This window comes from Mercurialis annua, linkage group LG5 (assembly GCF_937616625.2).
Source record: "Mercurialis annua linkage group LG5, ddMerAnnu1.2, whole genome shotgun sequence".
Taxonomy (NCBI): Eukaryota; Viridiplantae; Streptophyta; class Magnoliopsida; order Malpighiales; family Euphorbiaceae; genus Mercurialis; species Mercurialis annua.
The window spans coordinates 48714792-48738470 of NC_065574.1; the positions used below are offsets into that span (position 1 = coordinate 48714792).

Genomic DNA, 23679 nt, shown 5'->3' on the forward strand with positions numbered 1-23679 from the left:
CAATTAAAATAGGTCTATCTCTGTAAAAAAAAAAACTCTTTAATTCCATCTCATTTCTTAAGTAATCAACGCAAATGACGGTCATGTCACTCTATTTAACACCGTCACATCAGGTTGGGTGGGGCGGGGAACATAATTAGGGCTCTTTTGCAACATATAATGTTTATTTTAATTAAATTTTTCATGAATGGCTCTATCCATATCACATGCTAAATATTAGAGGTATAAATAAATCTTTTCTATTTAATTAGCACACATATAATATATACATTTAATAAATGCTAAATAACATATTGACGAATATTTTAGACAGAACTAATGTCATTTTTCTTAATAAAACCAAAAACAACAACAACAATTAAAGACTCGAGATTCGGACATGATCTACAAGATATAGATCATCCATATTCAAGATTTATTAAGCTAGCAAAAGAAAATGGAAAATTATTCATTAATATGATGCATCCGTAAAAACTGATGATCAAGCAAAGGTTAGACCAAAGCCTTGGAATTTCTCCTCTGTAATCTGGTCTATACGAGCTGCCATCTCAGATGTTAAATGATTTTTCCAATCTCCAACCTCACCTTTCCTGAAAAAATCAGAATTTTTTATAATGAATTTCTCATTGGTTTTTGTACTTCCTTTATTCACTTCCAAATTGCTCAACTTCTCAAAGCTACACAGCTTTATAATTTCTTCAACCACACCATTATCTTGCTCTTCAGCTGAAAATTTCTTTCCTATAAACTCAGCCAATCTCATCACATGAACCACAGGTTCTTTTTTCATATCCTCGTATTTCAAGAACAATACCTTCTCGGGCGCTTCTAAACTCGCTCTCCAGTAACTCAGCACATGGTCCCAATACGGCCCGTAATGCGAAACTCCACCGCAGAACATCTCAAAAGCTTCTTCAAATGAAAAGGGTGGCAGTTCTTTAGATCTTATCTTCTGAGCAAAGTGCCATTTGGAAACAAGAACATCTTTAGGGTTACGGCAAATATAAACAAACTTGGCGCAACCAGAAGTGTTGGTCAGAGACTCTGGAAATAAAGAAAAAGGGAGGTGAGTCGAGAGCAATCTCGGCGAAGGGAGATTCTCAAGCTGTGATGGATCATGACATACAGTTGCTTCTAAAAACGGAACCAAATCTTGAGGGTTACTCTTAAGCAAAGGGTGATCCGAGAAATCGTAAGCGTTTCGATTAACGGTGGCGAATAGCAAAGCTCGGTGCCATGTGGTGCCACATTTAGGAGAAGTTGATAAGATTATATCGTCAGGTTTAGAGATGAAGTGATGATGTTGAAGAAGCATGTGGGCTTTTATTGCTGGTTCTGATGATAACCAGAAGCCATTGTATTGAAAGAGATGATCAAAACGCCACCAGGCTTTTGATTTAGGAAGAGTTGGGATTATTTCATTGAAGTGTTTCAAGGTGGCGCTGTGGTGTTCGGATTCTGTTGGCGGTGAAGTTGCATGTGTAGCCATGAGGAAATGAATTTAGGTGAAATTTAATTTGAGATCATTTTAAAAACAAATTTGAGGTTTGGAATGTAAGGCTGGAAATGGTGGTGAAGTGCAGGTGCAAAAATTTAAAAATATAAGAACGAATAAAAATCTACGGATTACAAAAATTTAATTCATAAAGTTAAACACACTTTATCATTTTTCATGTGGTAATAATAATGGAATTTGAATACATCCGTACAAATTCCATTTAGAAAAAAATTATTAAATTAAATATATAAAATATAGATATCTAATGATTTTTTTTAAAAGTCAAATAAATAAAACGATAAAAATACATCATCCTGATAATGGATTTGGCTTTTTAAAACAAACTAGTTTTTTTACGTGCTACGCACGTTAACGATATTTATATGACCCGTTATTTAATATTATAATTGTATATTTTTTAATAATATATTATTATTTAAATTTTATTAGACTTGTATTTAGTTTGTTTTGTTTAATTATTTTATAAAATTTTAATTTCTTTTATTGAAAATGTTAAAAAGTTAGAATTAAACAATATATTTAATTTTTGATATTGTTGTTATTAAAAAATAATAATGTGATTGACACAAATTTATATTATTTTTTATTGTATATAACTAATAAATATAAAAAATATCAAAGGTTTAACACAAATATTATAATATGATTATTTAATATTAATGAAACTCGTCATATTATTTTATATATAGTGATATATCTGTGCTATTTCTATTAGAATTAGAAATTTAACACATAATGATAGTTGTTGCACAATTCCTTTTAGGATTAGGAATTTAATATATAATGGTAGCTATTACGATAATTATTTTTGAACAAAGGATCAAAAAACTCCCTTAACTTGTCACGAAATATCAAATAAACCCAAGGTCGTAAAAAGGGGTCAAAAAAGACCAATAGTTGCGAAAATCAATCAAATACACCCCTCTGACACAAAAAGAGAGTGGGATAGCCAATTAACCCTAATATAGACTAATTAATCTTAATTAAAACTATAATTAGTCCTAATTAATCAAAATTCTAACTAATAAAAAAATAGGGGCTTGTTCTGCCTTTTTTTCTTAATTGAGTTTAATTAAACTTAATTAAACTCTTAATTAACTTAATTAAACTCTCCTGAAAAAGAATAAATTCCTAATTAAACCTATTTGGATTTAACTACCAAGATTCATAATCTGTGAACTCAAATCCAAATAACAAAAACCAGCAAAAGCTCACAAAAACAACAGGATCGTTCTTCCTTTTCGTTTAGCGGAGCACGGCGCTTCCTCGTTCGTCAACCTTGGTGACGATGGTGCAAAGACGATGTTGATTAAACGACGGTGATGGTATAACGACATCGATGTTGGTTGAACGGCGGTGATGGTAGAACGCCGGAGTTGGTTAAACGGCAGTAACGTTCCCATGTGTAAGTTGATGTCCTAGCGCCGCAGGTTGCGGGATTCGAAGAACAAACGGGGAGGAGCTGAGAGAGTTAGGTGAAGAAGAACAGACGGCGAGGAGCTGACGGAGTTAGGTGAAGATGGTGGTTGGCGGCCGTCGTGAGTTGGGTAAAGATGGTGATCGTTTTTTTTGTTGGGTTTGTTTAGAAATTAGGGTTTGATTTTGAGAAGATGAAGTGTAAAGGAAAAAGTAATATGAGGTCCATGTATTTGTATTTTAAAAGGTTCCTGTATTTTTAAAGAAAAATTAAAATGATAAAATTTAAAAATTATAAGGATTAAATTGTGAACAAAGGATTTAATTTAAATTTGAAAATCATAAACTGTTAATTTAAAGAAACAAATTAATATTAAGGACTATTTTGAACTTTTAACCTTTTGTGAATGGAGAGTGAAATACAATTGCAGAGGTGAGAGTGGGGGAGGGTGTGTTTGATCCGGTTTGCCATAGTAGTGGACTTAATTGATCAAGTTTTATGACCTTGGACCTATTTGATATTTCGTGACAAGTTGAGGGAGTTTTTTGATCCTTTGTTCAATTATTTTTAGTATGTTCTTTATGGATTAGGAATGTCATCTTTCTATTTGTTAAACACAAATATTCTAATATGTCAAAATATGTAAAGGGCATTTTAAAAGGTATTTTTGTCCGTGAATGGAAATGTTCGCCCCGCGAATATACTTTTATATTTGTTATAGATTTAGATATATTGTGACCACCACCTTATCTATATATATGATGCACATCCCTATCAAGATTCAGTGTTTTAATTTTCAAAATTTATTTCGTTTTTTACATATAAAGATAAATTATTAAAATTTCCTAGTATTTTAGTGAATACACTAATTAATCCTTTTATTTTTGTAAATTCATTATGACACCTATTATATTTAGATATATTGTGCGATTATATCGATCTATTAACCTGTCCATTAGTCAACCCGACAAAATAGTTAGATTTGACTTTTAAACTTATATTTTTCCAGTTTTATTCAAAAATTATCAATTTGTTTTAAAAAATATAATTTTTTTGTTTTTTTAAAGTAATATTAAATTTAATAAAAAAAATGAAAAAAGTTATGTAAAATTTCAATTAAAACATTTTATTTACTTTATAAAACAATCCTAAAAAAATTATGCAATATTTCAACAAATAAATTATTAACTAATTATGTCGATGTTGAAAAAATTAATTTATTTACGAGGATCATTTATTAATTATATTTTTTGGTGAAAAATATCAAAATAGCTCTGTAAATTAAACGAGCTATACAAACAAAGAAATTACACTTAAACTACTTCACTCGAAACTGAAAAGCCATAAACAAAGAAGAACAAAAAGAGCTATACAAAAACTCTAAATTGCAAAAATAAAGGAGCAAAAAGATCAACAACACCACAAACTTAAACAAATTTACAATAAATTGGCAGCATTAAAAATTTCAGCCGAGAGACCCCTGGGCTCATTGACTTATTCATCCAAGTTCTTATTTGGAATTGACAAATCTGAGTAATTACTCCCTAATTATATTTATTGTTTTGCCTTATTTGAGGATTGATATGAATCTATGATTGTTGTTTGATTGGAAATGAATGAATTGGCATGTCGACATATTCTAATCACTGGATATAATGCTTGTTTTAGATTGATCTCCTAAAACATGTTTTGTGTTTGATTAATTCATTGAGAAACGGTTAATTAGATACACGAAATGATTAAGAACCTAAGTCATAGCACCGTGAGAGTGGATTAGGATTTAGCCAACTGTTAAGTTGGATTATTAATTACTTGTTGATTGATTGATTATGTTTAGTGTCACGAGAGTGAATTAGGCATTAATTAGTTGGTTGATTAGTGATTTTCTCGTTTTTTAAGGCTCGAAATAGCGGGAATTGATGTTGTAAAAACAACTCGATCGGTTCTTGTTGTTGTATGCCATGATATTTGTTATCCATGATTTCTATGATTATTTGCTAGTATCAATCCTTGAACATTTTTATCCGTTTATTTACCCGTTATCCATATTTGCTTTGATAGTTGTTAGTTAATTGTTTTTTGAACGTTTGTTTGATTATCATTTATTAAATTAGTTTATCTAGTTGTTTAATTTAGTTGTTAATCATCTCAAATTCCTTTTTCTAAACGAATGAAAGACATAAATTAAAGTTAGACGATGTTTTGTGCACCGGTTACAAAACGCCTCTCGGTATGTCACCTGTTCATATTGTCTATGGGAAGGCACTCCATCTCTCGGGCGAGCTTGAACATAAAGCTTATTGAGCTATCAAGAAGTTAAACTTCAATCTCACTGCGGCGGGGAAAAAGGGAATGCTTCAATTGAATAAATTGGATGAATTAAGGTTCATGGCGTATGAAAACACCAAACTTTTCATAGAGAAGACAAAACGTTGGCATGATGCACATATCGCCTCCAACGTTTTAGAGGTGGGGTCATTCGTTTGGCTCAACAACTCGAGATTGAAATTGTTTCCGAGCAAGTTTAAGTCCCGATGGAGTGGCCTATATAAAATCCGGAGTGTGGCAAATCACTGTGTAGCGGAATTGGAGAATTATAAAACGGAAACGTTTAAGGTCAATGGATATCGGTGCAAGCTGTATCTCATACCTTTAACCGACCAGGTGGTGGAACAAGTGTCGGTCACCGCTCTTCCATGATTCTATTAATTTACGGTTGAACTTTTAACTTGAAACAAGCACACTCAAGAGGCAATCCTAATAGGTTTGATTTTAATTTATGAATGTTTGATTGTGTTATTTATTTTTAGTGTTTTATGTCAATATTTTCTTGATTTTTGTTCCGTTTAATACCAGAATGTTATTTTCTTTGGCGTTGTGCTAAAATCGTGAAAGAATTGTCCGGTTTGTGCTTGTCTCGTTCGAGAAGCTAGCTTCTCAATTGAGAAGTGTGAAATTAATGAACTTCTCGATCGAGACTCTAAGCTTCTCGATTGAAACATGAAGGGAAAGAACAGCATTGGGATTGGTAAAATAGCTTCTCGATCGAGAAGCTAAGTGTCTCGATCGAGATTGAAATTGTTGCGTAAAATTAACTCTTGCTCTTTTTTTATTTATTTTTTCGATTGTCCATCAGTCTACATCTATGTCTTAATCCCTCTATCAATAATATGGACCTAAAGAGCAATTTTTAATTGCCTTCTTCCACACACACAAGACAATAAAAATGTTTTCAATTTGAAATCGATTTACAAGCGGATCTCTTTCTAAGATAATTTTTATTCTTTATTAAATTTCAAGTTGATGTATTCATCTAACCACAAACTTTTGCCTTTTGATTTTTTTTTTTGATATAACAGTGGCTATTATATATGAGGGACACATTTTAGTAAATATATGAAAAATTTAATAAGGACCTTACTTTATGGATGAAGCCATCGACTTTTTGGCCAAAAAGATTTCTTATAATATTTTCTCTTTCGTAATAAGATAACTTTGCATTATGAAAGAGTAAAAAAAAAAATTGCGAATGCAAAATTGACTCAATCATGATGAAAGAAAAAATATATTTCTGCATTACCTTGGAAATAAAGAAATTTATGGTTAAGAGTATTGTCATGGCTATGTTGATCATCTTCGACACTGTATAATGTATTTGTTGCCATTTACAATTTGAAGAGTTTTAACTTATATTTAACATTTATAAACTATTTTTAAAAGTTATTCAATTTGATAAATCTATTCAATTTAGTATTTTAGAAGGATTTTCTTCAATTATTAATATGCTTAATTTTATTATAAATTTATTTTTTCAAACTTTTATCATCGTTATCATCATTATTATTATTTGATTGTGTAAAACAATTATGTCCGAATATGATTATAAATACATTGCTTTTATATATTGCTTTTCTATATTCTATCTCTTATTATAATCAACATCTTTATTTAGTTTAATCCAACTAATGCACTAAAAATCACAAACTTTCGCGTGTTTTTGGTATTTAACATAATCTTTTAATTTTGGCATATTTAACATGAACTTTTCAATGTTTTACAATTCAGACCAAGTGTGTTTTCTTTTGAAAATAGTGTTATTTTACATCTAAAACGACGTCGTTTTAATATAAAACGGTGCCGTTTTACATCAAAAACGGTCCCGGTGTCTTTAATTGCAAAATTTTGAAAGTTTATATACTTTTTTTGCCAAAATGAAAAGATTATATTAAATACTAAAAACACGCGAAAGTTGGTGATTTTTGGTGCATTTAGCCCTAAATTTAAATAACAAAATGTAAATTCAAAATTTTAATTCAAAATTTTTAAATTGTTTATTTTTATACTAGCAACGCGCGGGCATCAACCTAATTTTAAATATTTCTTATCATCAAGCTACGAAATATTTAGACATAGAAATAACCGCAAGTAAACAACTGATGTGATTTTGTTTGACTTTGTTAAGATTTAGATCAGTTTTATAATGATGAAAAAATAAACAAAAAGAAGAGCCTAATATCAATTTAAAACTTAACAATTTTATATGTAATGGTTTTTCATGCCTTATATGTCTCTTTCAAATGTGCTGTTGAAGATATAATTTTTAGTATTTTATTAGCCAACTTAATGGATGGTAGGCCATGGCTAAGAGAACAAGGCTCATGGTGGGATGAATTACACATCAGCTGGCCTACCATATCCAATCATAACGAACATTAATCACCTACCAAATCTTATAAATACTTGTTTATGGTTATGTATGTTAAATACAATAATTACCTTAGGAGTAAACTTATAGATGTGCCACCGACAATAGTTTGAAATTTTTAATTATCTAAAATGACCGTAAGGTAGCTTAAAATAATTAGAATCACAAGCTCATTTGACTAAGTGATATCACAAAAGCATTAAGAACAATATAAAATTATACTGAAAATCAAATCCAATCTATTAACGATACATACTCAAATATTAATTCTTAAAATAGGAGTTTAGCTACTCATTAAATTAAAATAAATAAAAGACAAGAGATGAGGAAAAATTCATAATTAGAGTTAAAAATACCGGATTCGTCGTTTTTTATTATACAATAAACCTTCAATTTTGTCCGATAAACTAATAGAAAACTAAGAAATAAAAATGTTGAGAAAAATAATAATAATATTAAGCAAAACTAAAATCATGCGAGCCCTAATTCTGAATTATAAGAGTATTTGTATGAATTTTTTTTTAATTTGGAATCGGGATAAATTCTCGGAGTGAAGTTTAGCCGCTAGTACTGATTATCGGTTACATGATGAACAGTTTATGGAGTGGGACAATTGTTCTTTCGAATTGCGTATCCATGGGCCTGTTGGGTAGGGAGCCCTTTTATAGTTTGTATGGTGTGCTTCGTTTGCTGCTTCTTTTAACCGATGTGGGATTTGCCTTTGTTCCGTTTCACTTGATTTATTTGTATATTCCATCAGATGAAATTGGATCATTTTAATAGCTTGTATATTCGGCATTGTGATGGTCTTGTTAATGGTTAATGATTGATTAATATAACTATAAAAGGTTGTGTGAAATTGATGAAATTTTAATATGGCATTGGTCTAAGGCATTCTGCCATAGGGATAGGTTTATGATATGGCGTTCAATTGATGAACTTATTCTTGGATTATGAATGAATAAGGTTGAATTATAGTCATATATGGTTGAAAATGTTTGATGACAAATGTATGATTTGGTTCGGTCTAGACTTGAAATTCATGACTGAGTATGTTTGATGATGTTAAGACCTTGGATTGCGTATGTTCATATAGTGACTGGATATGTTATTACAAAGGTGTGATATCAATAAAGTCGTAGGTCTCGATAAGCTATAAGTTACGAGTTAAGCGTACACAAACTAGTTCGACAGGTTTGCGATAAATTGAGATATGATTCTAAGCTAAACATAAATCATTAATTATGGTTATTATAAAGTATAAGGTAGTAGACATGATGATACTAAGATTGATATCATCAAGTGAGTTATTTGATACAGAAATCAAATAACGATCATAGCCGACTACGAGATCAATTATTCAACAAACTAAAACATGTTTCAAAAATAAGTTTGAAACTTAAAACATAAGCATAGTTATTTGATTAATAAGTCAAATAACACTTTAAACATAAGTTTAGATAATAAATCTAATAAACATAAAATATATAGAAATTGCCATACCAATATGTAAATAGAAAGTAACAGGGTTAGATACGATAGACGACTAATACGTATATGGTTATTCTCGGGTCTATAGTATCTTTTGAACTAGAATCTCACTCGAGACATACTTTATGTTTGTCCTAGATACGACAAGTCAACCTACTAGTGGACAAGGAGCTTAGGGAGCTTTACGAACACTATAAAGTATCAAAAAAATTTGGATATCAAGCAGTGAGTCTATTGTGGATGTTTACATTTGTAGTATTTTACATGCATTTTTTTATACGCAAATTGTTTATACAAGTTACATAGCATCATTTATAAATGAAATTTTTTGTTTGAAATGCACGCATCGTAATTTGAAACCGGTATAGATCTGATGGAACAAGCTTTCCTATTGAGCGACAATCGGAATTGCGTGATCACTAGTTAAGTCTAGAGTTCTACGGTACTTCATTAAGTTCAAGGGCTCTATAGTATGGCATCAATCGACATTTGAATACGTCTCTCCTGATCATATCATTAGATACAAGTTAACTCGGTTGAACTATATCGGGACCTGTACTTAAGAGTTAATTCGGTTGAACCATCCTAGGACTCATATAATCGTCTCAATAGTTGGATATAAGAAGTGGTACAGTAACTCGATAAGTTATCATGGAACTATACCACTTGGTGAACCATCTCGGGACCCTACCATAAGGAATAATTATTCGAATCGCTCGCAACTTGACTCATTCAAAAGTTAAGATTAGTTCGATTCTATCACAAGGGTATATAGTATAAGGTTAGGGTTTCAATCGGATACTCATACATGGATTCATATGATTAATTATTGTTTTGTATATATATTTGAATGTTTTAATTAATACTCATTTGTAAATTAATGAACTCACTCAGTCTCGACTGACCCCCCCCCTAATGTTTCTTTTCAGGGATACCATGTTTTGACAAGACAGACTTCTACCCTTATTCCACAAGTCTGTGTATACAGAAAGGAGAAGTCAATCCGTAGTGCTGCAATAGTCGAGTCCTAGTGTTTATAGGTATGTTTTATCAAACGGTTTATATGTTTTGTTATACTCTGATGTTTGTCATGATTGTATCATATTCCGCGTAATATACCATTTGTATCTGATACCAGCAACCATGATGGTTAGGTTGATATCGCATCGTTAATTGCTTATCGTATTGCTTGGATTGTTATTTGATTGATTGTTTTGTCGTAAAAAAAAATTATAGGGCTTTTAAGGTTTGCTACAGGTCTCGGAGCTAACATTCTCATTCCCTAGCGCCGGTCACGACTCGAGATTTCAGGTCGTGACATGTCTACACCTAACATAACTATATTGAATACACAAATACATGCTTGAATTCAATACTGACTCAAGCATTGGAGAGTTAATCAAACAACCACCATCCGCTTGGCTAATAATCACCCATGGCACCTCAACTTTAGGGGTACGGGCGCTAAACCCCCTGATGTTTAAAAACGGGCGCTAAACCCCCTAAGCTTTGTGTCGGCGCTCACTAAACCCCTTTTGGACGAAATATGACCAAAATACCCCTGGCGTCGTTTTTTCAGTCAACTGACATTTTAAAAAAAAAATTCTGACACTGTCATATCATCTGACACGTCAGAAATATACCATAAAAATTTCAAACACCTAAAATACCCTCAATTTAATTTAGAAAAAGACAAAATAAATAAATCAACCCAATCTAAATTAAAAGATGAATCCAACACCCGACCGGACCATCCCCACCCGACCGGACCACACCCACCCGACCACCCGACCACCACCGGAAAATTTTCCGGTCATCTTCTCTATTGAAGATGACAGGAAAATTTTTCCGGCCATCTTCCGAATCTGTTCCTCAAGAACAGATCCGGCGCGGATCTGTTCTTGAGGAACAGACCCACCGATCTGTTCTTGAGGAACAGACCCACCGATCTGTTCCTCAAGAACAGACCCGGCGCCGGATCTGTTCTTGAGGAACAGATCTGCAGATCTGTTCCTCTTGAGGAACAGATGCAGATCCGTTTATTTTGGTGACCGGAAAATTTTCCGGTCATCATTCACTCGGAGAAGATGACCGGAAAATTTTCCGGTGGTGGTCGGGTGGCGGCGATGGTTAGATCAGTGATGGGTTGGTTTTGAATGGGTGGTTGGGTTTTGAATGAGTGGTTGGGTTTTTTTATTTTATCAGATATTATATTTAGGGGTGTTTTGGGTATTTTTATTTTTTTTGTCTTTTGATGACGTGTCAACTGACACTTGGTGCTGTCAATTTTTTTTTTCTGTTTTAAAAGACAGCCGCCAAACAAAAGACGGCGCCGGGGGTATTTTCGTCCAAAAGGGGTTTAGTGAGCGCCGACACAAAGCTTAGGGGGTTTAGCGCCCGTTTTTAAACAATAGGGGGTTTAGCGCCCGTACCCCTAAAGTTGAGGTGCCATGGGTGATTATTAGCCCATCCGCTTAAACATCTATCATGGTTTGCATGTTTAATCGGCAGTTATCACTTCACATTAAACTTGTATTACGATCAAATTAAAACTTTTAAAAGATTAAGATTTTTGACTTTTGCTTTTCAAGTATACAATTCTTCTCTCTCTTTAACCCAAATTTCTTAATTTATCTGTCCATAACTATATTTTTGAAAAATTTAAATCAATTTTACCATATGAACTAAAATTTAAATTTTATTGGTTATTTGTTTTGGGAAATTATATAGTGAGTTTATTGGGTTTGTTTATTTAATTTGAAATCTATAATTTTTTATTTAAATTTAAAAATAGATATATTGCGTTAAATTTTAGAGAAAATTAGGAAAAATACTTTAAAAAAAAAATATGATTTCCTACGTCAATAAGGAAAAGATAGAGAAAATACCTCACCATTTTAATATATTTATTTTTTTACTATAAGACATGTTTATATTATAATTACACCTAATTCTTATTGTTATTTTACTCTAATCATACTTATTCTATTCTAAATGACATCTGTCATTTTTTTCTCTCTTTCTTTCTTATTTTTCTCTCTCTTTCTTCTCTCTTTCTTCTCCTTTTTTGGTTCTTTTTTCTTCACCATTTTTTTCTTCTTCTCTTCTTTATTTTTATTCTTTTCTTCTTCGTCGTTCCTCTGTTGCTCCGCCATCGCTCCGCCATCCTTTCATATTTGATTTTAGCAATTTTTTCTTAATTCGTGGTGATAAATATGATTTATTTTCATTTTCAGATCTAAATAAATTACTTAATTTTTTTCAACTTTAGATCTAAAAATCTGCATAAGAAACAATATTATTATGAAAAAAATGATTTTATGCACAAAAAACGATTTCTGCAAAAAAAAACAGCTTCTGATTATCATATGAGTATCATCACTGCATTATCATGTAAGTATCATAACACTGCAGAGAAAATTGATTTTTTATTAAAAAAACAGTGTCTGATTATCATATGAATAACACTGTATTAACATATCATTATCATAACATTATATGATTATGATAAGGTTATGATAATACAAATGTACGATAATGATAATAGTATGATAATGTTTTTATGATAATATAATTATAAGCTTATAATAGTATGATAATATGATACTTACATGGAAAATTATTTACGAAAATAGTGTCATATGATAATGTTTTATCATATGATAACGAGATGATAGTATTTATGGTATATATATATGATAATATCTATGATAATATATGATAAAATAGTTTCTGATTATCATGTCGTTATCATAACACTGGAGTATGATAATTAGATGATAATGAATTATGATAAGTTTATGATAACTGGATGATAACGTACGTGAAAATAGAATTACAAAAAGATTCATGACACCAGTATGATAACCAGATGATAATAAAATAATAAAATTATGATAATAGTATGATAATATGATACCTACATGTAAACAAATCACATAAAAGTTATGATAATGAGATGATAATGTAAAGATAATAGTATGATAATATGATACTTGTATGAAAAAAAAATTAAAAAACAATTATGATAACGAGATGATAATGTGAAGATAATAGTATGATAACATGATACATGTATGAAAAAAACAATTTTAAAAAAATTATGATAATAAGATGATAAGGTGACAATAATAGTATGATAACATGACCTTATTATACTTCATTATCATACTATTTTCTTCACATTATCATCTCGTTATCATAATTTTTATGTAATTTTTTTCATATAGGTATCATATTATCATACTGTTATCATAATTTTATTATTATGTCGTTGTCATAATATTATCATTTAGGTACAATAATACATTATCCTCTAGGTATCATATGATTATATTATGATAACGAGATGATAATATAGTGATAACAACATGATAATCAATTTTTTGTAGAAAATCTTTCTTTATGCAGTGTTATGATAATAACATGATAATACAATGATACTCATATGATAATCAGAGACTGTTTTTTTTTTTATAAAAAATTATTTTTTCTGCAGTGTTATGATAATCATATGATAATCAGATGCTGTTTTTTTTTGCAGAAAGTCGTTTTTTGTGCAGAAAATCGTTTTTTTCATCAAAATATCGTTTTTTCATACAAATTTTTAGATCTAAAATTGAAAAAAAATTCAAGAGTAATTTATTTATATCTGAATGTTAAAAAATCGCAATAATCAATATGAATTAAATAAAAGTTCGCTAAAATAAAAAATGAAAGAATAGTGGAGCAACGGTGGAGCGATGAAAAAATGGCGGCGGAGCGATGAAGAAACGACAGAGAAGAAAGAAAAAAGTGGAGAAGAAAAGAAAAAATAAAAAAGAAGAAGAAAATTGACGAAGAAGAAGAAGAAGAAGAAGAAGAAGAAGAAGAAATATAAAAATATGACCGTTGCCATATGATAAGAGTAAAAATATATATTTAGAATAAAAAATTAATAAAAAATAGGTATATTTATAATATAAACATTCTTTAGAGTAAAAAAATAAAAACATTAGAATGATGAGGTATTTTCTCTATTTTTTTCTTATTAAGGTAGGAAATCAAATTATTTTAGAATATAGAGTATTATCCTAATCTTCTCCTACTTTTATGTGTTAAAATTTACAAAAGAAAACAACTTTTTTTAATTTATAGAACTACTTTTAAATTTATAACTATCCATTTAGAGTGTTTACTTTTATATTATAAGAGCATTTTCAGTAGACTCTTTATAGTCTAAAATTCTCTATAATAAAGAGTGAAACAGTAAAATAATGCTCCAATAAATTCTTTATTTTTAAAAATAAAAATACAGAGTTGAGTTGACTCTCCATATTTAGAGAGTCAAATCGAATCTCTATTTTTACGATAAATATATTTTTATTTCTTTCTTGACTCTTTTCTTAATTTTTAAAAAGAAATATTTCCCTGTAATTTTTTATAATGTCTATCAGAAAAACAATTCTACCTAAAACTAATTCTACCGATTTCTAACCCTGTACAATTTTCTCTTGTGAGTCTAAAAGCAAGCAAAGTGAATTGGCTAACATAATTATCCTTTTTTGATTTTATATTCATGTTTTTTTAATATGGGTTTTTTCTGATACTAGTTTTACAGTACGTGCTACGCACGTGGCTCATTATGTGTCTCGTCAATTTATATACTAATTATTTTAAATAAATGCAGATTTATTTTATTTATCATTAATATTAAATTAGTTGAATATCTTTTTATAAATAAATATAATATTTTAATTTATTAATTTTAAAAAATCAATTAACGTCAATAATATTTATAATTTATTATAATATGTCATTATATTTATATAAAATTAATATCTAAATTTTATAAACAATTAGTTAAAAGATGTTTGAAATTTTTATAAACGTAAATATTATTGTTTGATATTATTGGCTGGTATATATTGAATTATTTATAATATTACCAAATTATTTCAAATTGTTTAATTTTAGTTTTAAAAGAAGAATCTGAGTCTTTTAGAAGCAAAAAGACAATAGTTACATAGGACATATTAAATAATGGTTGTTTATTAAAAAATATTTATTACATATTATACATGAATAGTAATCGTAGTTACTTAAACTTTACATAAAAAGTAGGCATACTTACTTCATTTGAGGAATAGTTATTTACTGGATTTAATACTCTAATTGTATTATCAAAAAATCGCACAATTTTATAAACTAAATAGTAAATTACCTTATAACCTCTCATTAAGTTACTAATTAGTAATAAATTAAAAAGTGTTATTTAGTAAGTTTGTCTTCTCCCCCCCCCCCACCCCACCCCACCCCCCATCCGTGTTTTTATATATAGTATAGATGTGTGTGTTTTGATATGTTTTGTTTGCTTTTCTTGAACTTGATGTAAAAGAAAATCTATAATAATTTTAGGATAAGGTAAATGTCATCTTCTTTTATATATAAATGAATAAATTTGGAAGGAGTCACTGAATGATGACGGATTGATGAAAAAAAAAATTACAACGATGAACCGGAACTTGAGCTTGATGATTGGGGTGTGGAATTACAAGAGCTAGTTGATAAAATTGAATATTTAAGGTTAAAGCCATGCTTTAACATATAGAAAACTGTTTTTTATATTGCTTTGAGTTGGTCTCTGCTATTTAATTCTTGTTTTCGTAAGAACATGAGTGTGAATCTTGCTCTTATTTCGATAATTTTTCAAATTTATTGTCTGATTTGATTTAAAGTTAGAATGTTGTTTTTACATACAAGAGATGAGAAACTGGTGGAAGTTGCTGCGAGGTAACACATTCTTAAATTTCTCTTTATCCTTTAATGTATAATTTGAACTTTAATATTGTTGCTGAATCTGTTTCTAAATTGTTGCAGAATTTTGTATTTTTGTTTCGATTCTATGGTGCAAGGTGTCCGGCCAACGGATAAAAAAATATTGAGAAAGACAGATAAATTTAAATAGTTATAGAAAATAAATAATTTTAGAGAGTACAATGCATACAACTAAACTTTCTACTTTTTGTTTTTAAAGGTGCTCTTTATTTATTTAGATGCTTTTTAAAATAAAAAGCATCATTGAATATATGCTAATTGAAACATAACCTGGCAAAAAAAAATTGAAACATAACAATTGTGGTGATTGATATAAAAAATATTGTGGGAATGATTCATTACTTTCATGGGATTATATCTTTGGCGGAAAAACAAATTAAGACTTAACAATTACCAAAAAGAAATAAAGACTAAAATCAAAAAAGAAATAAAGATGCCAAAAATAAAAGCTTAAATTATGCATTCCATGTCCGTTGTCCAACATTCAAACAAAAGCTTAAAACATTAGATAATTTTATTATTTCTAACAGAAAAATTTAACAAGATTGAAACGTTAATCCATAGGCGCTCAGTTTTTCCTCCATGATCCGGTCGAGCCGAGCCGCCATTTCAGAAGTGAGGTGATTCTTCCAATCTCCGGTTTGACCTTTTCGGAAAAAATCAGAATTTTGAATAAATTTATACTTAGAATCTACCGTCTTGTTCACCTCCAGATTGCTCATCTTCTCGAAACTACAAAGCTCAACAATCTGTTCGACCACACCTTTTTCTAGCTCCTCCATTGAAAAAGGCTTACCTAGAAACTTTGCCAATCTCTTAACAATAACCAAAGGTTCTCATTTCATGTCATCGTATTTCAACACCAATACTTTCTCCGGCCTTTCTAAACTCGCTCTCCAATAACTCAGCGTATGATCCCAATACGGTCCGTACAAACTATTTCCATCACAAAAAGACTCAAAAATCTCCTCTATTGAAACCACCTTCACTTCTTGATCGTGCTTTCTTAATCTGTTAAAGAAGTCCCACGTAGAAACGACAACGTCTTTCGGGTCCCGCCAAACGTAAACAAACCGGCAACCCGAAGCAGAATCGGTCACAGAATTATGAAACATAGTGAAAGGAATATGGGTCGAAAGAAATCGAGGGGAGGGGAGATTTTCAAGAGCGGAAATGGGTTCGAATTTATAGAATCGCTCGAGGAAAGGGCTAAGCTCGCGAGGATTATTCTCGAGCAAAGGGTGTTTGGAAAAATCATAACTAGTGCGGTTTATAGTAGCGAAAATAAGAGCTCGGAACCATGTCGTACCGCATTTCGGATAGGTTGCTAAAATGATGTCGTCTGGTTTTGAGCGGAAATGTTGTTGGATTATCATTATCTCTTTGAGGAAACGTGATGGAAGCCAAAAATCTTGGTAAAGGATTAGCGGATTCCACCCTCCTTCCATTTTCTGCAGATTTGGGAGTATTTCATTGTACTTTTCAATGGTGTTTTGGAAATCATGAGACTTTTGGTCTTCCTTAGGTGTAGCCATGTAGTATACTTTTAGGAAAAAAAGAATTAAATGGTGAATAAGCGGAAGAAAGGGAAGAATTTAGTAATGGTGAATGCTAATGCAAGACTACTGATCTATATAGGCAAAATGCTTTTTTTATATTTATAATTTTAACTATTTTATCAAACATATCATTACATATATAGAAGAGTGTGGGTCCATGGACCCCACATTTTTGAAATTAAATTTACTATAACATACTCGTATTTTTAAACAAAATCAAATAACAACCTATAGACTTTTCATTCAATTCAATGTAAAATAATACGTACAAGTTATTATCTAACTTATTTATCTATTAGACTATTTAATATATTTGATATTAATTAAAATAAAGCATAAATTATTTTAAAATTCAACATTACTTTAGAAATATCGTATTAAATTATTAAGTACAATTAAACTTTTAAATAATTACAGTGTCTTTAAATATATATATATATATATATATATAAATTTTGTTTAATTTTAAAAGTAAATATCTAATTAATTTTTTAATTTAGAGTAATTACGTAATAAAGGATTAGCGGATTCCACCCTCCTTCCATTTTCTGCAGATTTGGGAGTATTTCGTTGTACTTTTCAATGGTGTTTTGGAAAGAACAAAGGGTCAACGCACCCCCTAAACTTGTGTCACGGGGTCATCTAACCCAATTTATACTTTTTTGAGCAAATAACCCCAAAACTCTTCATTTTCGGGTCAAGTAACCCATAGTTATATTTTTAAAACGCGTAAAATACAAATCGGAGGTGAGAGATGCAAAAAAATAATTAAATACTTCCCTAATTGTTGCGATATAATTATCCTAAATCTGTTTTTTAAAATAAAAATATAAATTATTGGGTTATTTGACCCAAAAATGAAGAGTTTTGGGGTTAGTTGCTCAAAAAAGTATAAATTGGGCTAGATGACCCCGTGTCACAAGTTCAGGGGGTGCGTTGACCCTTTGTTCGTTTTGGAAATCATGAGACTTTCGGTCTTCCTTAGGTGCAGCCATGTAGTATAATTTTGGGAAGGCGATGAATAGTGAAATAAGTAGAACAAAGGGAAGAATTTATTTATGGTAAAGAATTGAGTTCGAAAATGGAACATAAAATGACAACTAGCAATTACAAAAAAACAGAACCAGAAAAACCGACTCTGCCGCTAGTTGCTACATAATACATTTTCATGTGTGATCATTTGCAAATTGCTCAAGAAATGGTCATTGCATTCAGCTAGAAAACGATGAATTGCACCGAAGGTTTGTTCAATTTTCCATCTGCAAAAACTTATTATAGTGATAAATAAAGGTGCTATATATGCATGTAGAATGTCAACAAAACATTGGTCTAAAGAGCTACTATCCCCATCCTTGAACATAATAAAAATACAGAGCTTCACTTACATGTTTATTGACGGGGAACTATGTATTCGTTGAACCATTTCTCCTACGAGGCGGTTACGTTAAGAGACATTGAAGATGAGATACCCTTTACATTTGGAAACTAGCACCTACGTAAAGATACAGTGAATGCCTAGATACAACTAATCATCAAATGAACATAATAAGATAGCCGAATAGAACATAAAACAATTAACTTTGTTCATGGACTGGGCTAGTGCGGGTTCGAGTCGGATCAAACCGGGCATGATTTATTCAAATGTAAGCCCAAACCTACCCGGACCTGTTTCTGGCTAATAGTAGCTTTTATATGCTCAAGCCGGATTTTTTCAGGCCTGCACAGAAATTTAACCAAAACAAAAGCCTAATCCCGAATGTAAAAAGTGGGTCTTACTAGATGGGTTCGGATTCAGGTTGGGTATGATGAAACATTAGTGTCCAAACTCAGCCCACGCGGGCTGCGCCTAGGTTGGATGAATAGGTATCTAGCCCAATGATCAGCTTTAACAGCAATGCATTAGTGATTTAGTATAATTCAGTTGCACTCTCCCATTGCATATATACCAAGTGACTGAAACAAGTTGGCTTTCTGTTAATAAAAGTAAAAAAAATGGATACTATATTAATATGCCAATACTATAAGTGTTAGTTTTGCATTTTCAGTCCACTAGTAAATCCTTAGCAAAAAAATTCTCTGTACAAGTACAATTACTGTCTACTGATGTACAAAGTCTTAAATAACTTGTGCCAGTAGGTGAACAAAAACACAACCGAAAGCTAAAAAAGCTAAAGCCTAAAGATGATGCGGAGCTTGTTTACAATCGGGCTAAACCTGAGCAAACAAAATCAGTTAACAGAACAATAATGGTCGATAAAGAGGTACCTGAAAAACATTTGGTCAAAAATTATCGCCGTCATCGTTGAGTTCTGTCTTGATTTTACTTGGAATTCGAAGGAAGGGTGCTGAAACTTCAAGTACCCGAAATATAGTTACTTTTAGTACATTCATTTGAATCAGCTCGAAGACACAAACATCTCCTTCTTCTAAATTATTTTCCCATGCAAATTCTGTCCATCCCTTGCTTAACTTAGCTCTCTTATCCCGATATATACACCTGACATACCATTGTTTTGCATCAGAAATCTGAATTGTCAAGCTTCCTGAGACCGTCAAGTACCTTTGTGCGAAGCTGGACGGAACATGCTGCAAAACCAAACCATGGAATCTCTCGCATCAACGTATAGCAAAAGAATATTTTAGTTATAATTAGCTAACCAGTTTAAGTGTTCACCAGCAGGAATCCTCTATATACATATGATGGTTTCAAGACAATTCTGAAAAAAGGATTATTAGGCTTGAACATTTCAGAAGCACGAAGTGCTCTTTGTTTCTCTTCCGCTGTTACAGCTCTCCATCTCCTCGTAAGAGCTTCGGAAGCAATTTTCATACTTGATGCTTTTCTGCTTGCTTGCACTTGTACGTCTGCATCTTGAATGAATTAGTGATGAAAAATGTGAAGATATAATAACATGTTATAAAAATGATATTTGAGTTCATAAAGCTTACTAGGATCACCAATTCTCCTTTTTCTTCTTCGGGTTCTTCCCTGTACTTCCCCCGACACTGGCGAATCAACTTTTTTATCTGTACATGTAAAGTCATTCTCGTTGAACTGTACACCTATGTCCCGAGAATGTCGAACATGTTCCATTCTTTGAATCATCTTGTCTCTGCTATTCCCAGATATGTCCCAGTTGGAATGCAGATGATATGTATCGACAGAACCCGAGATTTCCTTTACGCTATTATCTACTACATGCTTTTTATCCGCTACTAGACCCGGATTACTGTGACATGATTCTCGCAAGCGATCAAGAACGCTACAAGGATATCTTATCTCAGAAACTGTGAGATCATATATAGAAACGTTGAAGGTTGACTGCCCTTCGTATCTGAAGACTAAGAAATATCCAATACGAATAGAGTAGTATTCTACGAATTCAGGCCAACCAATGCGGAACCATAACTTATTATTAACTTTTTCGAGTTCCACTACCCAGATACGACCAGTAGGAACAATAAGTGTAGCAATACAAGAAAGTTCATCTCCATATTTCCTAACAAATTTTCCCGGGATTTTCTGTTCGCATAAAAATCGAGCCATACTTCGTGTCAATGTAAGTAAAACTGAAACAAACAAAAACTTTTTCATGAAAGCAACTTGTGCAGCTAAAGAGTAAATAAACATTCCATAATTCACAAGACAAAAACAAAAAATCATAATATTCAATTTCTTGATATACCTCAGCAATCAAACACAAAATTCTAGCATACTTTCTTGGACCATATATAATCAAGTTCAGCAAATTAATCAAATGCATAATTCATAAGACCAAAAAAAGATCATAATATTCAATTTGATCAAGTAAAATTACTCAGAATCATATTATCATAACAGTAAAAACAGAGACATTTCCTAATTTTTCACCAGCCATGCAAACAATTTATTTTCTATCTACTTTTACACATGACATGAAAAAAAAAGAAGCAATCTTTACAAACCAAATAAATTCATGATCATTTTCATAGTAAGCATATAGTTAAGGAAATTAACAAACATCAGTCATCATTTTCTCAGTAACCAAACAAAAATTAATGGAGTAAAACAAAGGGTATGTACACATATACCAGCTTTTGGTGTTGAAGAATGGAAGCAAGTATCATTTTATAGAACATGCAACTTGTTTTTGCAGAAGAATTTGATGGTCCCACTGCATTAGACATTCTTCTCTCTAATAATTTTTTATTCTTCTGTTCATCTGAGTAATACTAAAGAGTAGTAGGAATCATGTGTGTGGACCGCACCAATAATTTTCGGTGGGTTTGGTTATAAATATGGATTCGGTTGATATTATTTTTAGAGAAGATTAGGATAATACTCTATTTTTTTAAGTAATTTGATTTCCTACCTCAATAAGGAAAAGATAGAGAAAATACCTTATCATTCTAATATTTTTATTTTTTTTACTCTAAAACATGTTTATATTATGATTATACCTACTTTTTATTGATTTTTTACTCTAAGTATATATTTTTACTCTAACCATATGACGACTGTCATATTTTTATATTTCTTTCTTTTTTCTTTCTCTCTCCTCTCTCCTCTCTCCTCTCTCTTCTTCTTCTTCTGTTCTTCGTCAATTTTTTCTTCTTTTTTATTTCTTCTTTTCTTCTCCATTTTTTTCTTTCTTCTCTATCGTTCCTTCATCGCTCCGCCGCCCTTTCTTCATCGCTCCACCGTCGCTCCACTGTTCTTTCATTTTTTTTATTTTAGCGAACTTTTCTTTAATTCATGGCGATTATTGCGATTTTTTAACATTCAGATATAAATAAATTACTCTTGATTTTTTTTTTCAATTTTAGATCTAAAAATCTGCATGAAAAAACAATATTATGATGAAAAAAACGATTTTCTGCACAAAAAACGATTTTCTGCAAAAAAACAGCATCTGATTATCATATGATTATCATAACACTGCATAAAAAATGATTTTTTATAAAAAAAATCTCAGATTATCATATGAGTATCACTGTATTATCATAATGTTATCATAACACTGCATAAAGAAAAATTTTCTACAAAAAAAATTGATTATCATGTTGTTATCACTGTATTATCATCTCGTAATCATAATATAATCATATGATACCGGGATGATAATGGATTATTGTACCTAAATGATAATGTTATGACAACGACATAATAATAAAATTATGATAACAGTATGATAATATGATACCTATAAGAAAAAAATTACATAAAAAATATGATAACGAGATGATAATGTGAAGAAAATAGTATTACAATGAAGTATAATAAGGTCATGTTATCATACTATTATCGTCACCTTATCATCTTATAATCATAATTTTTTTGTAATTGTTTTTTTCATACATGTATAATATTATCATACTGTTATCATACTGTTATCTTCACATTATCATCTCGTTATCATATTTTTTTGTAATTATTTTTTTCATACAGATATCATATTATCATACTATTATCTTTACATTATCATCTCATTATCATAATTTTTATGTGATTTGTTTACATATAGGTATCATATTATCATACTATTATCATAACTTTATTATTTTATTATCATCTGGTTATCATACTGGTGTCATGAATCTTTTTATAATTCTATTTTCACGTACGTTATCATCCAGTTATCATAAGCTTACCATAATTCATTATCATCTAATTATCATACTCCAGTGTTATGATAACGACATGATAATCAGAAACTATTTTATCATACATTATCATAGATATTATCATATATGTACCATAAATATTATCATCTCGTTATCATATGATAAAACATTATCATATGACACTATTTCTGTAAAAACAAATTCCATGTAAGTATCATATTATCATACTATATAAGCTTATCATTATATTATCATAAAAACATTATTGTACTATTATCATTATCGTACATTTCTATTATCATAACCTTATCATAATCATATAATGTTATGATAACGATATATTAATACAGTGTTATTCATATGATAATCAGACACTGTTTTTTTAGTAAAAAATCAATTTTCTCTGCAGTGTTATGATACTTACATGATAATGCAGTAATGATACTCATATGATAATCAGAAGCTGTTTTTTTTGCAAAAATCGTTTTTTTGTGCATAAAATCGTTTTTAATACAGATTTTTAGATTTAGAATTGGAAAAATTCAAGAGTAATTTATGTAGATCTGAA

At 30.5% G+C, this 23679-nt stretch overlaps 2 protein-coding genes and 1 pseudogene across 5 annotated transcripts; all 3 read right to left on the minus strand.

Annotated features, from left to right (window-relative positions):
* Positions 1–293: 293 nt before the first annotated feature.
* On the minus strand, positions 294–1594 carry LOC126681667 (cytosolic sulfotransferase 17-like). Its single transcript, XM_050377219.2, has one exon. It carries the CDS (start codon positions 1487–1489, stop codon positions 482–484), a length of 1008 nt encoding a protein of 335 aa, XP_050233176.1. The 5' UTR covers positions 1490–1594; the 3' UTR covers positions 294–481.
* Positions 1595–16439: 14845 nt separating this feature from the next.
* On the minus strand, positions 16440–17592 carry LOC126681670 (flavonol sulfotransferase-like; annotated as a pseudogene).
* A 1940-nt stretch (positions 17593–19532) lies between these two features.
* LOC126681665 (B3 domain-containing transcription factor VRN1-like) lies at positions 19533–21737 on the minus strand. 4 transcript variants are annotated; one of them, XM_050377216.2, is made up of 4 exons: positions 21579–21737; positions 20457–21030; positions 20182–20378; positions 19533–20093 (listed from the first exon to the last, which is right to left on the minus strand). In XM_050377216.2, exons 1-4 carry the CDS (start codon positions 21672–21674, stop codon positions 19788–19790), a joined length of 1173 nt encoding a protein of 390 aa, XP_050233173.1. In that variant the 5' UTR covers positions 21675–21737; the 3' UTR covers positions 19533–19787. The 4 variants fall into 4 exon arrangements, with proteins under 4 accessions (XP_050233173.1, XP_050233172.1, XP_050233171.1 ...); XM_050377215.1 differs by having other exon boundaries at positions 20182–20372; positions 20466–21672; XM_050377214.1 differs by having other exon boundaries at positions 20182–20372; positions 20457–21672.
* Between the last annotated feature and the right edge of the window lie 1942 nt (positions 21738–23679).

What these genes read in the sequence shown, in the direction of transcription:
- LOC126681667 (XM_050377219.2), bottom strand. Translation starts at nt 1,489, where the DNA reads ATGGCTACACATGCAACTTCACCGCCAACAGAATCCGAACACCACAGC.
- LOC126681665 (XM_050377213.1), bottom strand. Translation starts at nt 21,171, where the DNA reads ATGATTTTTTGTTTTTGTCTTGTGAATTATGGAATGTTTATTTACTCT. An exon ending in AAGGAGAATTGGTGATCCTA is followed by an intron (nt 20,379 to 20,456) that starts GTAAGCTTTATG and finishes AATTCATTCAAG; the next exon opens with ATGCAGACGTACAAGTGCAA. An exon ending in TATATAGAGGATTCCTGCTG is followed by an intron (nt 20,094 to 20,181) that starts GTGAACACTTAA and finishes TTGGTTTTGCAG; the next exon opens with CATGTTCCGTCCAGCTTCGC.